Source organism: Ambystoma mexicanum, chromosome 2q (assembly GCF_040938575.1).
Source record: "Ambystoma mexicanum isolate Mex_15411 chromosome 2q, UKY_AmexF1_1, whole genome shotgun sequence".
Taxonomy (NCBI): Eukaryota; Metazoa; Chordata; class Amphibia; order Caudata; family Ambystomatidae; genus Ambystoma; species Ambystoma mexicanum.
In genome coordinates this window covers 1,299,662,367-1,299,684,829 of record NC_090924.1, presented here as the reverse complement: position 1 = coordinate 1,299,684,829, position 22,463 = coordinate 1,299,662,367, and the positions used below count along the sequence as shown (strand labels likewise).

Sequence of the window (22,463 nt, the reverse complement as noted above, 5' to 3'; positions counted from 1 at the left end):
GAATTCACCATTTAATAAGTCTGTGTTTAGTTAAGAAAAAAATCACTGGTCTACTGTGTGACATGTATTTATGTGTGTAGGACTGGTAAACTGACCTGACAAAAAAATAGGACCTACATAACAATCTAATACACTCAGTAGCGCCTACTGGGCAAAATAATAATGAAGACGAGGATCAAAAACCTGGATCTAAGCCTGTTTGTTTCTTTTGACTAAAGGGTTTACAGACAAGCGCTATAACCTCAACTCCACCAATTCTATGGTATATGACATGCGCCACAATGCCTATGTGGCTGAAAGTGGGTTCCATACGTACGTTAAGGACAGGGCATTAAGTTGCAGGCGCTTCGACCCCCTGCTGAATGATAAGGAGGCACCTTCGACTGCAACTCAGATGGCCTCATCTGCCATGTATTGAAGATTAATTGGGGCCCACAACCGTGTCAAGAGATGCTGGTTTGAGTAGTATGTGCAAATGCCACGCGCAAGTACATTAACGGAGACAGAGTATTCTATCCAATGAAGAGGCTGGTGGCCCAGATAGTTCACCCAAAAAAAACCCTTGGGGAAATCCAAGACCGATATGTAACTATTTGTAGAGAATCTAAAACTCAAGAAAAAAGAAGCATACATCTGTCCTCAGGAGCGTTAGTCACGGCTTTCGACACACAATCAGAGAGGTCCTAGACAGTGCGGCACCGCTGACAACCAAAATAAGATACATCGCAGAAAAGGAGGAGCAGGCACAACAGAGAGACGCCAAAGAAATGAAACGTGAAGTCAGGATCTTAGAAAGAGAAAGGATCAAAGCAAAATCAGAGGCCAGCGAGAAAATTTGACCTGTTACAGTGATTTCATTCGGGTTGTGCGTATGAATATCTTTTAGCCATACATTTCACAATGGCTATACTGCCAGGCCATTTACAGGAAGTTTGAAACATTTTATTTGCACCCGGAGAAGAGCGCTCAGCCAATCAGTTGGCTGGAACGGTATTAGCCAATTTGACCTAAAACAATTGACCTAATTACCAATTTTACATGGGTGATTTGGCCTTCGGGGCAATTTGGTCACATATATTGTATTGGTATTTTGCAATTTTGGAGGTGCAGGGGTGTCCCCCGCTTCATTAAACATGGAAGCAGTGGACAAACAACAAAAAACGCATGTGTGTTTAAATTGGGCCCCGATCAAATAATTTGCGGTCAGTTTTCCGTGAACAAAAAAAAAATCGGGCAAACATACCCAAACCGGCTGGAACAGCTGATGAGAATACACATTGCCCACTACAGTTGTATTTTATTTTGTTATGTGGGGAGCTTCACTCGGACCTGCCTTAGCTTGGGCTGAAGGACCGTTACCGGCCATGTCTGCCCTCCTGAGCGGGCATGAATGCCATATTATAATACCTGGCAGCCTGGAATATCCAAAAGCCTGGAAATAAGGTTCTTATTACAGGCTAGTTGTGACATCAGAACTGACCTGTAATAAGAAAATGACGGCACAACTGCTCCGTAATCAGTTAGCCGCCTGAGCCAGCAAAGGCCGGAATTCCAGCTGTCACCTCAGCAGTAAATTAAAGCCATGACAAGTTTTTCAAATTCCTTGCTTACAGAGTAGTTTTCTCTGACACTTTACAATGATGAATTGTCTTGGAAACTATTTATGGAACAATGTTTAATTTGGCCACTGCTGAAGTTTAACCCATGCAAGCAAGAAGATGTGTGGTATTACTTATCTTAAAGTACAACATGAAAACGTTTTTTCATTGCATTTTATTAAAATGTTTAAACTATTTTTCTGCAACAGATTCAAAGTTGCATGTTAACTTTTTAAAATGCAAACAGATTCTACATTGAATATATCGATCAGCAAATGGAAGATGTGTTACATTGGATTAAGCAGGAGGCCAGATTCTTTTTGTCTTTTTTTAAAACTGGTTTATTCGTATTTCAAGAAGAAAAGAATACACACAATTCCTTTGTACCATCTCATTGTCTAATCCTTATGAAGTGAAAGAAAAGGGAAAACAGGAGAGAGATAAAAAAAAGATTTGAAAGGCGATGGCAGTGTATGGCCATGCACTATACGTAATAAAACACCCCCTACCATAAGCAAAAAGGATATTTCAAGTTATCTCAGAGTTCCGTGACCGTATAAAGGCCCAGCTGTGAGTTACCATATCCTTATAACGCATGATCGGGAGTACTTTATCCCAGATATAAAAACGAATGTAATCAGGAGTGCGGGCTGGAGTGGAATAATCCAACCTCCACAACGTGGCCGGAAATGGGGACTCGTCACCACATTTCAATCCTGCATCGAAAGCAAAGATCTAAGGGACCAATAATCAGTGGGAACCTGCCCCATGCCCAGAGGATCACTGTTCTACGAGGCTGCTGATTGTAGTAGATATATGTCATCGTGATTGGCTCAATGGTCCATTGCGCAACATATATCACCAATATTTCCAGGCAATCCCTTAGGCAAGGTATTCTGCAAAATAAGCGGAGGCAAGCAAGCAAGAGGACTCAAACTCAACACAAACATCTCCAGTCACCAGGGACGTAACATGTTTCAGAACTGTCTCCAAACCTGCCCTGGTCCTCTTTCCTCTCCCATTCTTTGCTCAATGGCGAAATGATAGGTGCACCCCACATGGGACAGACACCTGGCTGCTAGATAGATAATACTTTATTTCAGTGTACACCATTTACAAACAAAATAACAATACAATACAAAATACTCAAGTAAAAAATTGTTACTTAAAATGTGGAATATTCACCTATAGCCATACCTGTTAATAACAAAAAAGCTGTATTAAAAGTTTCTTTCCAGGCGCTTAAAAGAGGCAATAATAGTTATTTATTTATTGCATTTGTTGGTAGCGCCCAGACCCCGCGGTATCACAGCGCTAAAGGCAGTACATACAGTGTTACCTGAGGTTAGAAACAACGGAGATACATTACATCAAGACAATCGTATGCATAAGATGAGCTGTGGAATTACACATATTTGTTAAACAGTAAGATTTTTTACTTGTCTTCGAAAGAGTGTGTAAGATGGTGCATTTTGGATATGTTGAGGGAGGGTATTCCAGAGTGTAGGCACGATGGTGGTGAAGAAGGACCCCCAGCTCTGGAAGTGGTGGAAGAACGGAGATTGTGTGTGTTTTGTTCCTTGGTGATACAGTCTATAAAACAGGGGGGAGCAGTGCTGTGTAGGCAGCGGTATGGTATGGTGAGGATTACAAGCTTTGATGGGGAGCCAGTGAGCCTCTCGTTTATACTCACATAAATCATTTACAAAACGTCCATCAACACCAGACAACACGAAATTCATTGCCTCTGAAATCGATCGAATATTATTGCAGATAAAATGGCTTCTCAGTCGCTGTCATCTTAAATCTAGTAGTCTTGTGCAAAAGAGCAGAACTATTGGGTAAATCCTCTATAGCAACGCTACTGCACGTACAGTACTTAGTATTAAATTGCCACGACATCCGGCCCCTCAATGGTAGAATCCGGCGGTTAAACAAATTAATAACATTGGATGTTAACCGGATCACAAAGAGACTCAATGGGCCTCATTCTGACCCTGCCGGTCAAGAAACAAGGGTGTCGGTAAGTTTACCGGCACCCTTTTTTCCGGACTGCCTGCAGGAACCACCGTGCCGGACAGGTCAGAGCCTGCCGGGCACAGCAGCCATGGTAGGCAGACCCGTCACAGAAGCACCAGTGCTTCCGTATCCCCCTTCCCAGTCCTGTGGGATTATATGGGAATGGAGACTTACAATTTGCTGGCACCAGACTTTCCGGGCCACTGGGGTTGTAATCCCCCGGTGGCACCGGGAAGTCAGATGCCGGTAAATAGTCACGGGTCAAGTGGCTACCCGCCGGTAGCACCGAGACGGTTGCCGCTGGACCCGTAATGAGCCCCAATGTGGTATCACCTTGTTCATAGTGTCTCCTGTGATTTCCAAAACTACAGGAGGATGAAATCATCAACATGAGGGTAGAACTGAAACAAGGAAGTGAGCACTGAGAGTGTGGCCAGCAAGCAATCAAGGTATTCGTAGCAAAACCCTTAGATTACCCACGGTGTGCGGTGCTCATTTATCGATCTCGGAAGGATGAAAGGCTGAGTTTGACCCTACAGGGATTCGAACCTGCGTCAGCAGGCTCTGCACGGATGTCAAATCGAGCGCTCTACTCGCTGTGCTATTGGACCCCGATAGGGCACATAATTATGTGCTGACCTGTAGACAGCATCAACAACCCTGCAGTGTACCTTGGGCTTCATAGTAAACAAGGACACTGCTTCTGGTACTTGGGAATTCCTACATGATGCAGTTGGGTATCGTAATGCCAAATGTCTACCGGTAAAGTTAGGCAGCGATTCAGTGAGCTCCAGTAACCTATTAGAAACATGAGCAACCTTATTAATTCCACTTAGCTCCCCCTGTCCACCCTAATATTCTGATCCTGTTCCGAAAGATTTTGTAAATTCTTTTTCACCTCCAACCTCTTGAACTTTCGAACTTTGTAAGGTGCTTCTAGAACCTCCGGGTAGGACCAGTGCTTCACAAAACAGAACATTGCAACCCCCTGCTCCCACAATACCCAGCTTGGTTTGTGTGCCTCCTCTTGGAAGAATTCTGCCACCTGAGATAGCTGTTGGGCTATATGGTACACGTCCATCCGAGGCAACCTGAGGCCCCATGCCCTGGCCACCGCATATTGTCGGCTTTCAGCAGTGGTCCCCTTCTTCCCCACACAAATGATTTGATGCGCTACGTCATCTTTTTCATCAGGCTCACTGGCACTTTCAGGGGTAGCATGCCAAATAGGTGGTTCAGCCTGGCAGCCATCACCATTTTAACTACTCTGGTCCACCCCAAATGGATAGATTGAGCCCTGCCCAACTCTCAAATGCCCTGCGCGCCTTCTCCCATGCTGGCTCCACATTGTCCCTAATCACGAGCTCCAGGATCTTATTTAGATTTATTCCTAGATACTTAAGTCGCACCCGTACACATCTTATTGGATTTACTGGCACACACCCCCTATAGGTGCCGCTATTTAAGGGCGTTGCTTCACACTTTTCCCAGTTGATTTTATATCCAGAGAAGGATGAGAAGCCCCCAAACGTTTTCTTCAATTCCTGCACTGAGGTGTCTGGATCCCCCAGTGTCAGCATGATATTGTCTGCATACAAAAGTGCCTTCTGTTCCCCCACCAGTGTTTCTATTCCCTAATACTCGGGTTCCTCCTGATGGCCATCGATAGCGGCTCCAGCACCAAAAGGAATAGCAGAGTGGAGAGCGGGCACCCCTGCGTCGTCCCCCTGCCGCTTTCGAAAGCTTCTGGTCCCGATCCATTCCACCTTACTCTGGCACTAGGGTGTTTGTATAACAATCTGACCAGCGCAATAATCTCATGGCCTAGCCCAAAGTGCTCCATCGGTCCAAACAAGTACCCCCACACCACCCGATCAAATGCTTTCTCAGTGTCGAGTGACAGCGCAATACTGGGTGCCTCCCTTCTCTTTCCTGCCACAATATGTGTAGCAGCAGCCTGATGTTATCTCTCGCTGATCTGCCTTGGACAAACCCCACTTGTGTCTCATGAATTAGTTTCGGTATGACCTTCTTCAGCCTTGAGGCTAACACCTTAGCGAAGATTTTGATATCTGTGTTGATCAGTAATATTGGTCGATAATTACTGCAAAAGAGATGATCCCTGCATGGTCTAGGGAGCACTGTCATTAGCACCTCATTGAACTCTGCCCGGACCTCCCCACGTGCCACTTCCTCGTTAAACACTTGCGCCAGCTTGGCTGCCAGCTTGACCCCCCCACCTTATAAAACTCTACCTGCAGACGGTCCCCACCCGGTGACCTCCCGCTGTTCATACTTACAATGCTTTCCCACAATTCCTCCAATTTTTATTGGGCCCCCCAGCAGCCCTTGGTCCCCCAACTCTAAACATGGTATTGGAACTGTTGCTCTGATGTTAGATTTCCTACAGGGTCTGCTGTGTAGAACGCCCTGTAGAAGGCATGGAATTCCTGCAAGATCTCCCCTACCTGCCTCCCTGTGTCCCCATATTGGATCACTGTAATTCTCCCCTGCTCCTCTCTCCTCTTGAGCTGTGCTGCCACTGGCCACCCTGCTTTTTCCCCTTGCTCATAGTAAGAGGCCCGCATTCGGAAGAGGGATTATTCTACCTTCTTACTGAAGTACGTGTTGATTTCCTACTTTGCCTTCGTCAGTGCTACCAGTGTCCCGTCCTTGGGCTTCCTTTCATACTTGCGTGTTAGCTCTTTGACCTCCCTTTCCAGCCCCGCCCGTTTCTCTTCATCCTCCTTCTTCCTCGAGCCCCCCCTCCCCCAGCTGAATCAGCATCCCCAACGGGTATGCCTTCCCTGCTGCCCATAGCACATCCGCCCTCACTACCGAGCCTTGATTAAGTGCATAGAAGTCATCAATCATGTCCCCCACCTCATTTTTGTCTGTTGGGTTCTGCAATGGACTTCCATTCAGCCTCCATCTCTTCGAGCGTGGTGTTTCACTGCAGTATCTAGCACTAGCAAGACAGACTCGTGGTCCAAAATCCCCCCTGGAAGCATTTCTCCCTGTGCTAATTGAGGCACCACTCCCGTGACACTTCTATTCTTGATTGTATTCACTGCACACAGGACGTGAACATACATTCCCTAGCTGTGGGATTTATGAGTCTCCACGCATCCACCAGCCTATGGTCCATTATGACCTGTTTTAGGATTTCCCTATCCCTCCTCAGCCCGTCCACATGCTTGTTTGACTTGTCCAGAAATGGGTCCAGTTAGGTTCCTGCCCCCCTCCAAATACTATGTTGGCACTGTGCATCTCAAACAGCGTCCTGGTGAGGTATGTGAAAATAGGTTGTTTGTCGGCCGTGGGCACGTATGCTGACCCAAGCTCTACCAGACTGCGAGCCCCATATGCCCAGATTTTACCAACCCTGGTAGGCAAGGACTTACTAACGAGAATGGCTACACCACACTTTTCCCCGCTCCCGGCACCTTGTGATACACATTCCCCACCCATCCCCTAGGCAGTTTCTCAGCCTCCACTTTCAACAAGTGAGTCTCTTGTAAAATTGCCACATCTGCCCTCTTTGCGTTCAAATATGGTAATACCTTCTTGCGTTGGACACAGTGATGAACGCCATTGACATTCAGTTAGATGATATTCTAAGGTCTATCCACCATCACCTCCCTCTTTTATTTGCCCCCGGACATCCTCATCTCCTGCTACGCATTTTGTGGACTTGCCGGGATCTATCATTGAGAACCTCTCTAATCGCTTCCACCCTCCAATCGCTACCCTCCACCTGGGCCCCCAAGGATGGTTCACACTAGAGTTCAATGTAACACCATTTGCCAAGTAACTATATACACTAGCCCCCAACCCAGAGGCCTTATGGCTACCCTCCTCCCCAACTCCCCAACACATTTTTTGTTGCCATAAACTCCCCTTTATACCATGTTGTGTAATCCCTTACCCTTCCTCTTACTATACTTTTCCTCGGAGATGCATTATGCGTGCCCCTCCAGCCCCCGCCTGTTCCCCCAGACATCCTGCCCACTTCTGCTTCATTCCCCTACATTGCCATACTTGCACATAAATCCTGGAATTGTCTGATCAGTGGCTCCCTTGCTTCCCCCTTTTCCCTCCTCCCTCCATCTCGCTGGGCCTTCATGGGGGAGACTTTATTGGGGATCTGGACTTCTCTCTCTGTCTCTCCCCTCTGAGACGCTTTGTGCAGCGGGCCTTTCAGCCATTTGCTTTTTCCTGCACACTGGTATTCTCTCTGAAGTCACCCACTTTCTCCCATCTTGCCCTTCTTCCGTGGCAGTCGCGTTGTGCCTTGCTTCTCCACTGCGCTCCATTTGGCAAGAATTTACACAGTGCCTCTGGCTCTCTGAACTCCAGCGTCTTCTGCCCTTTTGATATCAGCATTATGGCGGGGTCCAATTGTGCATTTCTTATTATGTCGCGCTTTCTCAGTTGTGGTCTGAGTGCCAGAAATGTCTTTCTGGTTTCCATGGTCTCTTTGGAGTAGTCAGCTGATATATATATCTTGTGTCCTTCCCACATCATGGGATTTCCTGTCTTGGCCAACGCCAGGATCTGGCAGACATGTTGATATCACAGCAGACATGCAATGAGCGGCTGGGGTGCTTTCACGTTGCTGCCATTCTTTCTTCTGATCCTGTGTGCTCTCTGTATTTGCAGAGGCCTGATGTCATTATCCATTTCTCTAAAAAGACCAATGGGTCACCCTCCACTACCTTCTCCGGGAACCCAAAGAAACCCACATTGCATCTTCTACTCCTATCCTCCAGCTCATTGCACGCTGACTTCACCACCTCAAGTTGTGCCTGCAATGTGTATACCTTGACGGCCACTTCCTCTACTCACCCCAGTCTCTCCTCCACCTCTGTCAGCCTGTTCCCCAGCCTAGTCATGTCCGTCTTCACTGCCAACACTTCAGTGTGCGTGTCTCCCACTCTGGCGTCCATCCCCGCAGTGGCCTCATTAAGCTTTGCAAACTGTTGTAGAATTAGGTCTAATTTTGACAACTCTATCCTCTCCTGCCTGAATGCCACACTGGATCACCAGCACTCTCTGCAACACTCTGTTTCCTCTACTGCACTCGTGCCCTTCACTTGTAGATGTTGCTCCTCATCACTGCCTCCTTTGCCACTTCTCCTCTCTCTGGACGCCCTTGACCTGTCATAACTTTTACATTCATAGTCTATACCCCTCTTTGGGTTGCTGTCAGTATGCAGTGAGTTTCCCGCCTGGAGCTGGTTATCTTCAGAGTTGTAATAATACCTGCCTGGCCGCCCACCTCCAAGCGAGCTGTTGCTGAATCTGGCATTCGCTATTTCACCACACTTGACCTCCCTGGGGTGGTAGTTGTGCAGGCAGCTATGTTGCTGGGGCAGAAAGTGCTGCCCCTCAGTCTAGTACCCGTCTCATGTGCGTGCCTGGTCCGCGCCCATAGCTGTGGGCTCCAGGCGTCATTCACCCTCAGTGCCTGATGTGCGCTGCAGAGATAGTCTGTGCCCTTCTACTCATACAGTTGCTGCCACTCCTGCTCTCATATATGCCATGCGCTGGCTTGTGACCCACCTTCAGTGTTGTGCACCTTTGCAGTCTTCCTGCAGCTGTCCAGCACTTTGATCCACATTCATGGCTGAAGGTCATGTACTATGTTCCGTCTACACTGTTCAACTAGGCTGGACCCTCAGTCACTGTTCTGACCGGCCTCTTCCCTTCATGTTCTTAAGAGAGAATATTTACTTTAAGTCTGCTGCGGCATAACTTCTTCCCCGTCACGGCTCCTACTGTGTCAGCGCCACCGCCAGCAGACCCTCACTTGCAGGGAAGCAGGCCAGTAAGCGTTGCCGCTACTGTTGGATTGGAAAATTCTTTCCACTATTGAATGGTGTGCAGGGGACGGAGGTTCCTATTACCAATAGGAACCTCATTTTGCTTATGTAATTGTTGACTTGTTGATACCAGAGTCATTTTTTCTCCCCGGGCACCCAGAAAAAACGGATTAGTTTAAGGTCCAATGGATTAGAAAAAATAAGGAATTTCTAAAGTTTTACATTGAATTTACATAAGACAGGGTGTGCTTCCCCTACCTGTTTACTGTTGGATTACACCACGGGGGCGCTCTTGCGTCTTCCCCGCACCAGCAGTACTGCCTCCTGCAATGCTGGTCGCTTACCAGGCCGCCTCCTTCTCCTCCACACTCATGCTCTTCACGTCCCTACAGCGCGTTTCTTTGCATCCACTCCAGCTCCTGATGCCGCTCTTCACCCTCAGACGCTTCACTACTGCTTCTGGTGAGTGGCAGCCACTATTTTCTTCACCCGTGCTCCCGTGGTAGCACTCAAACCTCTATTTGTTCACCTACTAGAACTCCTCAGGGGCCGCCAACGTCAGCGGTGTGATCACCAGTGTCTAAATAACTTGTGGAGTCATTTCCTTCATGCGCAATGCCATTCCATTTAGGCAATTCATCTGAGGAAAGTCAGCGGTGGATCAGCGCTCCACAGCTAGGCAGCCATTTCGCGGGCACCAGGCCACGCCCCCCAGAAGCAGTGCTCTAAGTGCAATAGGAAATCAGGGGTAGGGCTCTAGCGTGCCAGAATGCACATTTTGGGGGTTGGAACCTAAATAAGTTCTGGCACACCCTCAAATCCCAAAGTCTTTAGAAGAGGTGTGGCCTACGTAATTAAGGATGACTTGTTCTACTTTAAAATATATATTAAATATAATAAATGTACTTAAAATGTTGATCAAAATAAATGCATTCAAATATAAAATAGAAATTTAAATCAAAATAAGTCCATACACCATGAAATCCCATAGATCCTTTCAAATAAATCTGTGGTTCTTATGTACTACTTAACATCGTTGTAATTACAACACTTTAATACAATTTGGGCCTCATTACAACTTTGCCGGTCTGGTAACAACAGTGCCGGTAAGCCTACCTGCACCGTTGTTACCGGACTGGCACAGTACAACTCTGCGGGCAGGTGCCGCCACGCCCGCCAGGGTCAGACCTGGCGGGCGGAATGGCATCCGCTGGCAGTTTCACAGAAGCATTGGCACCATTATTAACGGTGCCGGTGCTTCCGTGGTCCCCATCCCCATTACCAGCGCCTGTCTTCCCGGAACTCTGCGGTTGTAATCCCCCAGTGTTACTGGCAAGCCAGGCGCCGGTAAATACTGCAATATTTATCATGTATCAATATTGCAGGGTTACCGCCTGACTTGTAATGAGGCCCATGTGTTGCAATCATCAAACCTGTCTGAAAACAACCTAATTCAAAATGTATTTAAGTTGTAATTGTAAACATTCAGTAAATGTGCTGAAGTTGTAATTATAAACATATCTGATAGTGACATCTGTTGGTGAAGAGCAATATTGTCACTCAGCTTTGTATTTACATTACTGAAAGGAAGAAGTCTGGTTGGCAAAGTCACTTCGGAGAGCCCTACAGAGCCCAGGCTGAAGGGCAATAATTGGAGACTGCAGGGCAGAGCCCAGGCCAGCCCCAGCCCACTTAAAGCCCTTAGGAAAGGAAGACGTGGGAAGAATGAAGAATTTAGAGTGGAAGGGAGGAAAGAAGGAATGCAAGAAGGAGTGAATGACAAAGGGATAGGTGGGAAGCAAAGAAGGAAGAAAGCAAGGGAGGGAGAAAAAGAAGCTTGATGAAAAAACAAACAAACAACCTAAAGAAAGAAACAAAAGAAAGAAAACGAGCCATAGACAAACAAAAGGTAAAAAGATTGTAAGGAAGAAAGGCTAACGGGGGCGCTCGGGTGGGTCTGCGGCAGCCTATTGGGGCATACTTGTGCATTTTCAGATAGGGCAGCAAAGATTCTAGGGATGGCACTCCCTGCGGTTCTCACACTCTACATGTCTCCAAAAACCTAAAAGTTGTTATCAAACTTTAAGTGGCCACATTGTTTTGAATGTGGTGCCACAGACCCGACACTCTCTTTTTCCAAAGAAGAGGGGTGCGTCAACAGATATATCCGCATGCTCATTGCGCAATGTTTGCTATTGCCTCTTGCATACATTTCTTTGCATTTAAATTGCTCAAATTAATTGGTGTTCTGTGTGATAAGAATAAGTGTTGCAATTGAAATAATGAAGATGGCGAGAAAGGGAACACAGATTAGATAAAAAGCTCATTAAATGCTACATATGCATAACACATTATTTCTCTCTATTACTGTATACACATTATAGGGCCAGCCTGGCGATCCTGGTGTGAAAGGAGCCCTGGGGCTGCCCGGCTGCCGCGGAGTTCAGGTAGGTTTGTGACACTCTTCCAATGCTGCGCTCCCAACCCTCCTCCTGCCGCAGCAGCCATTTTAATTCACCTCTTATCTAGCAGTTACAGACTTATCATCTCTTTTCAGGGAGATGACGGTAGAGATGGATATGGCCAGCCAGGTCCAAAAGGAATCAAGGTAAGATACAGGTTTTCTCCAGACCGAAAAAAGTCCACTCTTAATTAATCACAATGAGAACGGAGGATAGCACAGGGGCAACGCACTGGTTTTGGAAGCAAGACCACGCCGAGCAATCCCAGATCCTTGCTTAGAAACCGAACTCAGGTACGGTATTAGGCGTGTTATAAAAAAACAATTAAATAAATAAACAGCTGATGAGTTACAAGGACTGTGGACTAGGAGTACAGTAGCCACCAGGGTGTGGTAAGTGTAACATATGACTGCACATGTTCATACATTCTACATGTGTACTTTATATATTATTCAAAGAAATAGAAGTCCAATGTGTATGTGTATGTAGCATGCACAGAATTGGTACATTGCACACACCCATCTGGATACAAATGCCACAGTCCAGCTAGAAACAGACCGACGCAAAGTGCTTGCATACTTCCGAACTGCATGCATCAACACAGCAGCAAAGTGATTTACCCTCTATCCTAACACACGCCACACTCCTTCAGATCCGCCACAGCACCGGCAGATAACCGCACATGGCAAAGGTGCACGTCATATATCCCAGAATAACATAACATCAGACATAAAAATAAAGAACAGTATATGTAAGTAGGTGATTCTGGGCTTGTGTATGAGCAGAGCCACGGTACACCTGCAATCAAACTTAGTGGATATTCAGAAACCTTTTGCAAAAAATGTCCTTCACAAATAGTTTTTTACATCACAATTATCTAAACAAATGTGATATGATATGATATGGCATTTATAACGCGCCTATACATAAGTGTTTCAAGGTGCGATGAGGCAAAGGAGGGGGAACACAGGGAGGACAGGACAATGATCCTACTAGGCCAGGTGTCAATCAAATCGTGCAAGTGCATGGGAAGGGGGAATGGACAGTGCAGTACATGGTAAAAGATAATAAGTAAAGTAACGGCCAGCATGTGGCAAGTGCATGGGTAAATGCGGACAACAGGTGTCGAGGGCTGGTAGGGGGACTGTAGGGATACAGAAACAGTCCCCAAGTGCGGGGGATGCCTTGTGGACAGTGCAGGTGTGTGACTCTGGCGGGGGAGGAGCTGGTCCCTAGATCGGAGGGTGTCCAGGTAGCCAGTGCAGTTCCGGTTACAGCCAGGTGGTCAGCAGAGGAGAGGAGGAGAAAAAGCAGAAGCAAAGAGAAAGGTTTTGAGGTGCTTCCGGAACCGGAGATGGTTCTTCTCAAGTTTAAGGGAGGCAGGGAGGCTGTTCCAGAGGGAGGCCCCAGCTGAGGAAAGAGATCTACCACCAACTTGTTGCTTGGAGAAGCGACTGACCCTGAGGGAGTTGGAGGCAGATGAGCGAAGAACTCGAGAAGGAAGATATTTAGGAAGAGAGAGTTGAAGGTATTGAGGCCCCAGGCCCCAGAAGGCCTTGTGGACGATGCAGAGGGTTTTGAACTTTATCCTCGCAGCCACTGGCAGCCAGTGCAGAGATTTCAGTCCTGGAGAGGTACGATCCCTGGGCTTGATGCCAAGGACAAGTCTCACAGTCCGGTTCTGAATAAGTTGCAGAGGGCAGAGAGTAGAAGCAGGTAGATTTAGAAAGAGGCTGTTGCAATAGTCCAGCCTAGAGAGACCCAGAGCTCTGGTATCGGAAGGTGTACCAACATATGTGTGTGTTGGAAGGGAAGCTAGTAAATGAATAAATATTTGTATCAAAGAAAAAACAAGTTTAAAACAAAATGTTTCTAAGTTCCACAAGAGTTCTAACCCTATGTAAAAGTACTGTAAGCAACAAGGTACCCTCCACATAGATAGGCTTAAGGAAACATGCATAAGTCCACTTACGAACATTTCATACATGTATATGTGTTAACTATGACATGTGAAGGATATGTTGGTAAACTGCCAAATCAGCTATACATTACACATACTTGATAATTTAACACCATTATGCTCAATGCAGTCCCCATGTAATAATGGGGACCACCAGGGGGTGCCTAGAACAGAAAACACACAGACGAGGATTGCCTGACGTGGGTGGGCTTCTTTATCTACTGTGTTTAGTGATAACCTTTGCATAACCACGCTTCCACGCGGCGCTTTACATCCCTCCCTTATCAGAACAATAATTAAGCAATATGCCCATAGCGGCAGGGGCATTACTGAGTCAGGTAATGCCCCAGGGCCCATAGTTATAGGCCAGAATGAAGCCCGGAGCATTACCTGACTCCTTAATGCCCCTGCCGCTAAGGGCATATTGCTATTAGTACCCTGGCCCGCAAGACCTGCAAGACTGGGGTACTAAAAGCATTTTATTTCGCAACAGAAATAAAATGACAGGGAAAATGGCCACTGGGGAAGGGAAAACGGAGTCCGTTTTCCCTTTCCATGGCGGCCATCGGGATAGGACGTGCTGGCAACACTTCTGCGCCCAGCGTGTCAGCTCCAGAAAAAAATAAAGATAAGAAGGTAAGTGGGGTTGGGATGGCAGAGGAAGGGAGGGGGAAAAAAAGAAGAAAAAAAACATACCAGCGGGGGACAATGGCAGCCTCCTCATTGGCTGAGGGGTAGTGTTGGGTGTCCTGACCCACGTTTGAGCTATCATGCTGCAACATTTGGTGCTGTGGGCTTAGAAAATCCAAGATGACCAAAAAGCCCACATGTGCGCCAGAATCCAGGAGAACCACGCAGTTTGTGCGCACACCAAAATGGTTACCTAACTTGCCACCCACCAGTGTAAAGAAAGATCTTTGTTAAAAAAAATCCACTGTTACTGATGTCAAAAAGTTGCTGAAACCGTGGCTCATCGGACCACTTTAAAGATTCAACATAACCATTTTACTGTAAGGAGCCCCATCAAAACAATGTTAAGCAAGGATTATTTACTACCATGTAAGAACCATTCCTGTTTGGAATGCATTAATCCAAGAAAGATCCCAAAATGGATGCAGTACCAACAAAATCCTCAAGGCGGCGCTAGCGGTCTAAACTCTGACAGGAGAACTGAGTGCAGTTGCTGACAAAGGAATTTGACTCAGCTGACTTCAAAGGCTGCATTTTAATCAAAAATTAGCCACCTGCTGTTCCCAGAGGCCAGAAGCCTGGGTAACCCTCTCACCTCAAGAGTTTCACACCACAGCCCAGGATATCACATGGTCATAATAACCAAATGCAAAGTGACCCCCTGGTCTGCTGACCTCAGCCTCCTGGAGACCACACAATAGGCTCTTGCACTTGAATAGAATATGTTGATTTTGACTGTTTCCTGTCAACAAAGGCCTACCTGCCAGCAGAGGCATGGTCACTGACCCACCCAAGTCTTGGAGGCGGACTCCAACACTCTGAGAACTGAATTGAAAGCAAAATATATATTTTACAGAAACACTGATAACTCTTTGTAATCAAATGACAGGAATGTATAACTTTGAGAGCCTTAATTTAAAAAATGTACCTTCGATTCAAGCCCAAACTCCAATTTGTGTGATGTTCTGGGGCAAAACCCCGCTATTTATTGACACCACATACTCTGTGTTTAAGCTAGAGATATGGGAATTTACTGGAGTAGGTATGGACAGCCTGTGTATATGTGTATAACTATTAATAAAGAACCAAGGTTGCATAACCCACTAAAATCGAAAATAAGTTGCCATTTTTGAATGCAAGCCTCCAGGAAGATCAGAGTTTGATCAGAGTATACCTCATGTGATATGTGATGGGTGCATGTAATTTTAAACAACTGTGTATCTGTGCAATATGTATTTGAATCAAATATAGATTTGTGGGCAAACTGACCAGAGGAGGATCCTCTGACCCATAAAACCTACAGCATCACTCTGACTCACATTTCCTTCCCCCAATCATGGGAGAGGGGAGAATTGGGCCAATGACAAGTAGAAAGGGGCAGGCTTAGCTAGGCCCAGGCACACGCCCACTTTCAAAACACATAAAAAGAGACTGCTGGGACAGGTAGAGACATTCAATTCCATTTGCTGCGGAGCATGCTGACCGACGACTTCACATCCAGAGATCCAGACTTCAAATCCATCAATCTCCAGAACCTGTAGCAGTACCCAGAAAGCAGTGTTACATCCAGAATCCAGAGAGGCTAGACCAGCAGAGCAGAGCTGACCCAGATCACTGTGAAGTGCCGAGACCAGAACCAGAGTCCAGTCTAAAACCTGACCAGATCCGTGGCGAGGCCTATTTCAAAAATATATTGTGAGTGCCTAGCAGAAATGTGTAGAACCAACCTCTTAGTTAAAATAATCGAATCCAAACTATTTTAATCTAACCAGAACTGCCTCCTAGAAGTTGTCACTTGTTATTTTGTAAAGCTGCACCACTGTCATTTGTCGATTCTGCAGCTGCAAAGCTGTCACCTGTCATTTTCTAGCTGCAAGCTGTAACCTGTCGCTTTGAACTTTTAAAATTTCAAATCCGAAAAACAATCTTCACAAAATCATTCATAACTCCGTAACCGTTTGTGCTAGGAACTTGGTTTAACTTTCCTCTGAAAGCTTAGAATCTTACCTTTCCAACAAGCCTAGCCTACTCCTTATACTTTCTCCGCAATCACGATTCACGCATTCGCGAATTTTGCCGCGATTTGCGATTTGGCCCGATTTCTTTACTTGTAAAAAAATAGCTGCTTTTGCCTGAACTGCTAAATTTCGTTTGCCTCTTAAGAACCATCCCTGAATCATTGCTAGAGTGAGCCTGAACTAATATTAACTAGATACCACTCACCCTGAACCTCCTGAAGGGAATTAAAAGCATTTTCAGCATATTTCTCACTGCATTTTCACCATATTCAAAGCATTTTGCCTGTGTTTCGAAACTCCTATCTGTTGTATAAGCTGCTGGGGGGGAATTGAACTGAATTCTATTTGATTGCATTCCTAAGAACTGTGTGCTCTCATCTTCATCTCCTTACATTGCATAAAGGGGGGGGTGAATTGTCCAAGAAAGTCATTACATTGTCTTTTGCTGAAATCCTATCAAGTTATTTTCTGTACTGCATTTTCATTCCACATTGCATCTATTTGAAACCATAAAAGTATTGTTGCTATCTTATCCATCCTATACCCACTCATCATTGATTATAAAGAAGTGTGCTAGTGCCAGACTATCCATTATTGATTACTGCTCAGATTAAGTGTGATATTCAATTATTAATTCATTATAAAAGTGTGATATATATATATTGTTTAAATTCTCAAATAAACCTTTTAAACTTGCAAAACAGAACTACTTCTTGGCTCAGTGGGGTCAGGGGGATTCCAAGAGAGGGGTGTTATATAGGGGTAGTCATCCAGAACTCATGAACTGGACATAAAGATATATCAATAAGGGTTTCCATTCAGTATCCCAGACTAGGCATTGACTTAGCTGTAGTGTTGAATTGTATCCTCTTACAAATTGGGGGCTCGAGCGAGACGTTTGGGTTAGATCTATCACTTGTGCAGCTTAATACAGCGTGCTAACTGACGGGATACATACATCCGGTCGGATCACCACGCTGTTTTACGCTGTAAAGCACTCTTCAAAGGGACACTCTAAGGAAAAGGTCTGTTTTGAAAAAATAAAATACTAATTTATGTAAGTCAGGACAGAGATCAATCTCTAGAATGACGACCTTGGCAGACATGAAAATAGCGAGGGAGCACCTCTTACATAAGCTATTTGTGAGAGGTGAGTGGACTCACCAGGACCAAACGGTCTGGTTGCAGGCCATCGCGCAACAGGTCACTGAAACAGGGTCAGACACATGGAGAGATCAGGGTCCATTACATGTGGCCCTGAGTGAACTATATATGGCTCCTAAAGCCAAAGATGAACACAATAAGATTTCCAGGATAGTGGCATACCTGTACCTATATATGGGAGACATGCAGGATAAATGTACTGAAAGCCAAGATCTGGCAAATAGGCGACAGATGGCATTAGAGAAGGTCCAATCTGACCTGGTCTCTTCTGAGCAGAGGCTGCAGAGGAGCCAGGAGTCAGAAAATGATAGTAGGCAGTATATCATTAAAATAAAAGAGGACATGGATATACTGCAACAGGAAAAGACAGACCAGGATACCAGAATTCTGGCTTTGCAGAAGGAACGCCAAGACAGTTTGGACTCCCTACTGCAGAGCCAGAAAAAGCTGGAGCAACAGATCAATTTCAACAGGGCATGCACAGAGCAGGTAGCCACCCTGCAAATCCAACTAGACAGAGAGAAAGAGGAGAGCAATAAACTGATCCTGAAAGACCTGGATACCCAGGCAGAGTTTGATCAGGAGCGCCAGAAAGCTGGTGCCTTCCAAAGGCAAAGGAACGACCTGACGGCACAGATGCAGACTCTTAGTCAGGAAAGGGACACCTTTCTTAGGCCAGGAAGTCTTCCACTTAAAAAGAAAAATGGAAGAAAATCACCTGGCCCACCAGGGACTGGGTGACCTCCAAAAAGAACACCAGGACTTGCTAGAGCACACCAGGACGATGGAGGAGGCTCTGGCAAGACAGGAGCAGGCCAGTAGGGATGGGACTCAGGAGGTAACCCTCCTGCAGCAAAGACTGGCCCAGTGCTCCAGGACCAATCAGGAAATGCAGAGAGAGAATGAGGCTCTCTGCCAGCACAATGATAGGCCCCAACAACAGGTAGCGATGCAGGAGAGACTGATAGAGTCTAGTAAGGCCTGAACTGAGGAACTGAAGGCACAGGCTCTTGCATTGCAACAGGGAGCAGGGGCGGATAGAGACCAGGTTCGCTGGGAAAGGGAAACTCCTGAGCATAACCTCAGGAGCCCTAGTACCAGAGGCCTTTATCTCTCTCAGTCCCTGGACTCTGCCACCCCCATTTCCCCTGGCGCACATGAGCACCGGGCCACAGCGATGGCATATTACTATCCAGCCAGAAGCATGGGGCCCATAGGCCAGTACCTCCCAGGAATGGAGGGGCGGGCATCCGGGTATGGGCACCCAAGCACAGTGCAATTTAGTGGGGAACCCCAGTTTTCAGGATGCCCTTAAGGAGCCCATTAAGGGCATCCTGAAAACTTCTGCCCAGTTAGGTCAGTGGGGGGATACCCATCAAATCCTGGCAGCAAGGAGGAATCTGAAGACTCCTCTGAACGGCGCAGGACACAGGAGACCAGGTCCCCACATTCTGCCAGCCATTCCCAGGCTCGCAGAATCCGGGAAAACCTGGAAGATCAGACAGGAACCTCTGGGTCAGAGGATGAATGGACCAGGGTTACCTGAACCAAAAAGGCCAATAAGGCAAAAAGGGCCTTGCTTAAGGACCCATTGAAACAGATTAAGGCAATCAGGAGTGTCATCACGCCTTATCATAAGAACGCCAAGTACTCTGTTTGGGAACACTTGGAGCTCTATGAGCAAATGATGGAGACTTTTCATTTGAAGGACAGCCAAAGCTGTATCCAATATGTAAAGTGGACATTCTCCCCAGAGTACTCCAGTTTCTTTGCGGGGCTGGAGGACCAAAATCATTCAAGGTGGTCCACCTATAGGACGGCCATATTAAAACATTTTTCTGTTCACAGAAATCCCCAAGAGGCTCGCAAGGCAGCCTACAATTTGCAGTGTGGGGAGGGTCAGGCCCCACAAGAGTTTGTGCAAGAATTAAAGCGTGCTTTTGCGCAGACCACCAGAAGGGTGCGCACAGACAGCAGAGAATTTATCAATACTTTTTTCCATGCTTTGCCCAAATACATCATGACCCAGCTCGTGAGAGGTTTTCACAAGAAAAGATCTTTAGGCTGGGTCATTGAACAGGCTACCCGGATCTATGAGGTGCAGAAGCCCATAGAAAATAAAAATAATGCGCCCAAAAACCCCAAAACCAACAGCAGCCCTGCTGCTGCCAAGGTGGCAGAGGTAAAGGTTGCCCCCGTTTTAGACTTTGAGATGGGGGGCCTAAAAACCTACCTGCACCTAATAATCCTAAGCCCAGAAATCCCTCGGGCCAGTCACAGACAGGGAGTCGAGGAGGTAGTCCCACAAATGGGGTCCCTCGCTCTCCTGACTATGTAAGTCCCCGCTACAAGGGTAATCGACCCATCCTGGGTTATGTGTGGACTCCTCCAGCCCAAGGGGGGGAATCCAACCAGACACCCAACCCGGGGAACTTCCCTCCTAACTTCCCACAGGGGGGCAGAAATTCTCCAAACCCTGGGCAGAACTTTTTCCCCAGGTATCCACCCAATTTCCAGCCCCCAAAATCATCCATCCTTCTTTCCCCAATTCCCTGAGCCCAGACAACCTAATCCGGGAGAGGGGAGGCCAAGGGTGGAGGGGTACCAAAATCTTCCCAACCAGGGGTACTACCAGAGAAGGGATAGCTACCCTTCCAGGGATCAGCCCAGGGGAGAAAATAGAGCCCCGTATCAGCCTGAGCGGGTTTCACAACTTGAGCGCCAGGTCCAAAATATGGCACGAGATCTGGGTCACATACTGAGGGCTCAACAGAACCCTCAGATGAGCATGTCACCGCAGAATGCCCCAAACTCGGGCCTGGTGCTCCAGAACAATGACGGGGGCAGCACCTCGATAACCCACCGGTTCCCAGGGAGGAGGCACAAGGGGAAGGGGGGTGTAAAGCCTTGGAGGAAGCTTCCTTCCCAACTTGTAAACAGCCCCTGGAAAACCAGGAACCGGAAACAAAATCTCTTGCCCTGGAAAGCCTGCCTCCCAAGGAGCAGAGGGGGGGTAGGAGAAACAAAGGACCCAAACAGACCCACTTTGCGGAGGAGGTACAGGTCTTCCAAGTTGAGGGAGAGGGATCCTCAGAAGATCCTGGGAAAAGGATCTTCTCCTTCAGAGATGGGGGAACTCCTCCCAAGGAAAAATGGGTCCCAAGGGATGTCAATTCAGACTGGGGAGATATGGAGACTGAGCTACCGCCGCCCATCATCTCATCCCAGAACCCACAATACCGAAATCCCCTGCTTCAAACCCATCCTGGTGACTGCCTCCAAAAAGGGTGGGGGGGCCCAGAACCAGAACCAGGGGAACCCACGATGGCTCTGATCTCCAGTTGACAACTTTTTCTTTCAGATTCCCTAGGCTCTCCACAGAATTCTGCCCAAATCTCTTCTCTAGCAATGTCCAAAACCAGAAGGTTAGCCCACCAGTTGTCCAAAAATGTGCATTATCTGTGCCCCCTTGAGGAGAAGGAGGGAAGATACTATGCCCCGGTACAAGTACAGGGGCAGGGTACAATTTTGGCACTGGTGGACACTGGATCCCAAGCTACCCTTCTGTCCAAAAGGGCCTTTGAGGAACTAAATGCAGGAAGGGGGGAGAATTACCGAATTCCTCTCACCTCTCTTCCTGGACAACTGCAGAACTTTGACGGGAAGGAAATTCCCGTTGAGGGGACTGCAGACTTGGACATTAAAATTGGGCGACACAAGGTGAAACACCCGGTCATAGTAGTGACTCCAGAGGGCACCCCTTGTTTACTAGGGAATGACCTCCTGAAAAGGTTGTCACCCCTAATAGATTGTGTAAACAAGGTCCTCTGGACCCAGACTAGCCGACCAATAAAATTATGGTGTCAACCATGTTAGTTTAAACGGCACCTGCCACATGGTTGAACAAAAATCTGACCAAGTAGAATTTCACTTCCAGAACAACCAAATCCCAGACGTGACAGTAATAGCAGTAGGACAACAGACTGGTGATGGGAGGTCCTCTCTATTTCTGAAAATCAACCTTCCTTCCAGTTTAAGGTGGTATTCCACATTGGAAGGAAACACCCTGAAATTCTTTACTAATCCACAATCAGAAACTCCCACTCCTATAGTCCAGAAAGATGTGAAATCAGCTCAGAGCCTGGCTGATATTCAGCAAATTGCAGAGCAGTTGTTCATCCCTGTCCAATTAAATGATGGGAAGGACTCTGTTCTCGCTCGAGTGTGTGTGAACAACGGTAAGAGCTTCATCAGCGAAGCCATGTTCCGCCAACTCCCAAAAGATCCAGCCATTCGCACATTCAAACTGATAGACAAATGGGAAATGGACCTGGAAGCACCTAATTCCAAACAGCTCCTGCCAAGCAGGTGTATGCTCAAAATCTCCATTGGCAACAAGAGCATAGTCCATAATTGTTGGGTCGTGCGAGACGTCACTGCCGCCTTTTACTTAGGCAGTGACATTCTCAATCGTTTTGCCATTAGTTTGGACCTAATAAACTTCAAAGCTTGGTCCCGATTAGTGGATAATCCCATGGGCTTTGATGATTCAGAAAAAGCATTTAGGTCAGCTCAATTGCTACCTTATGCAGTTGAAATTCAGATTAAAGAGGAAGTCACCATCCCAGAAAGGATCTGACAATTCTCCCTGGAAGTGAAAGTTAAAAGAGGACAACATTTGAAAAACCCTGATGCTTACATACATCTAAATGCTTCTCTCCGACAGC

General features: G+C 46.8%; 1 protein-coding gene across 1 annotated transcript in view; it reads left to right on the top strand.

The window, feature by feature from the left end:
* COL6A6 (collagen type VI alpha 6 chain) overlaps positions 1–22,463 on the top strand; it is an 858,285-nt gene that overhangs the window by 672,666 nt on the left and 163,156 nt on the right. The window contains exons 26-27 of the mRNA XM_069646627.1: positions 11,827–11,889; positions 12,000–12,050. Coding sequence (XP_069502728.1) covers positions 11,827–11,889; positions 12,000–12,050 — 114 coding nt within the window. The remainder of the gene's footprint in view (positions 1–11,826; positions 11,890–11,999; positions 12,051–22,463) is intronic.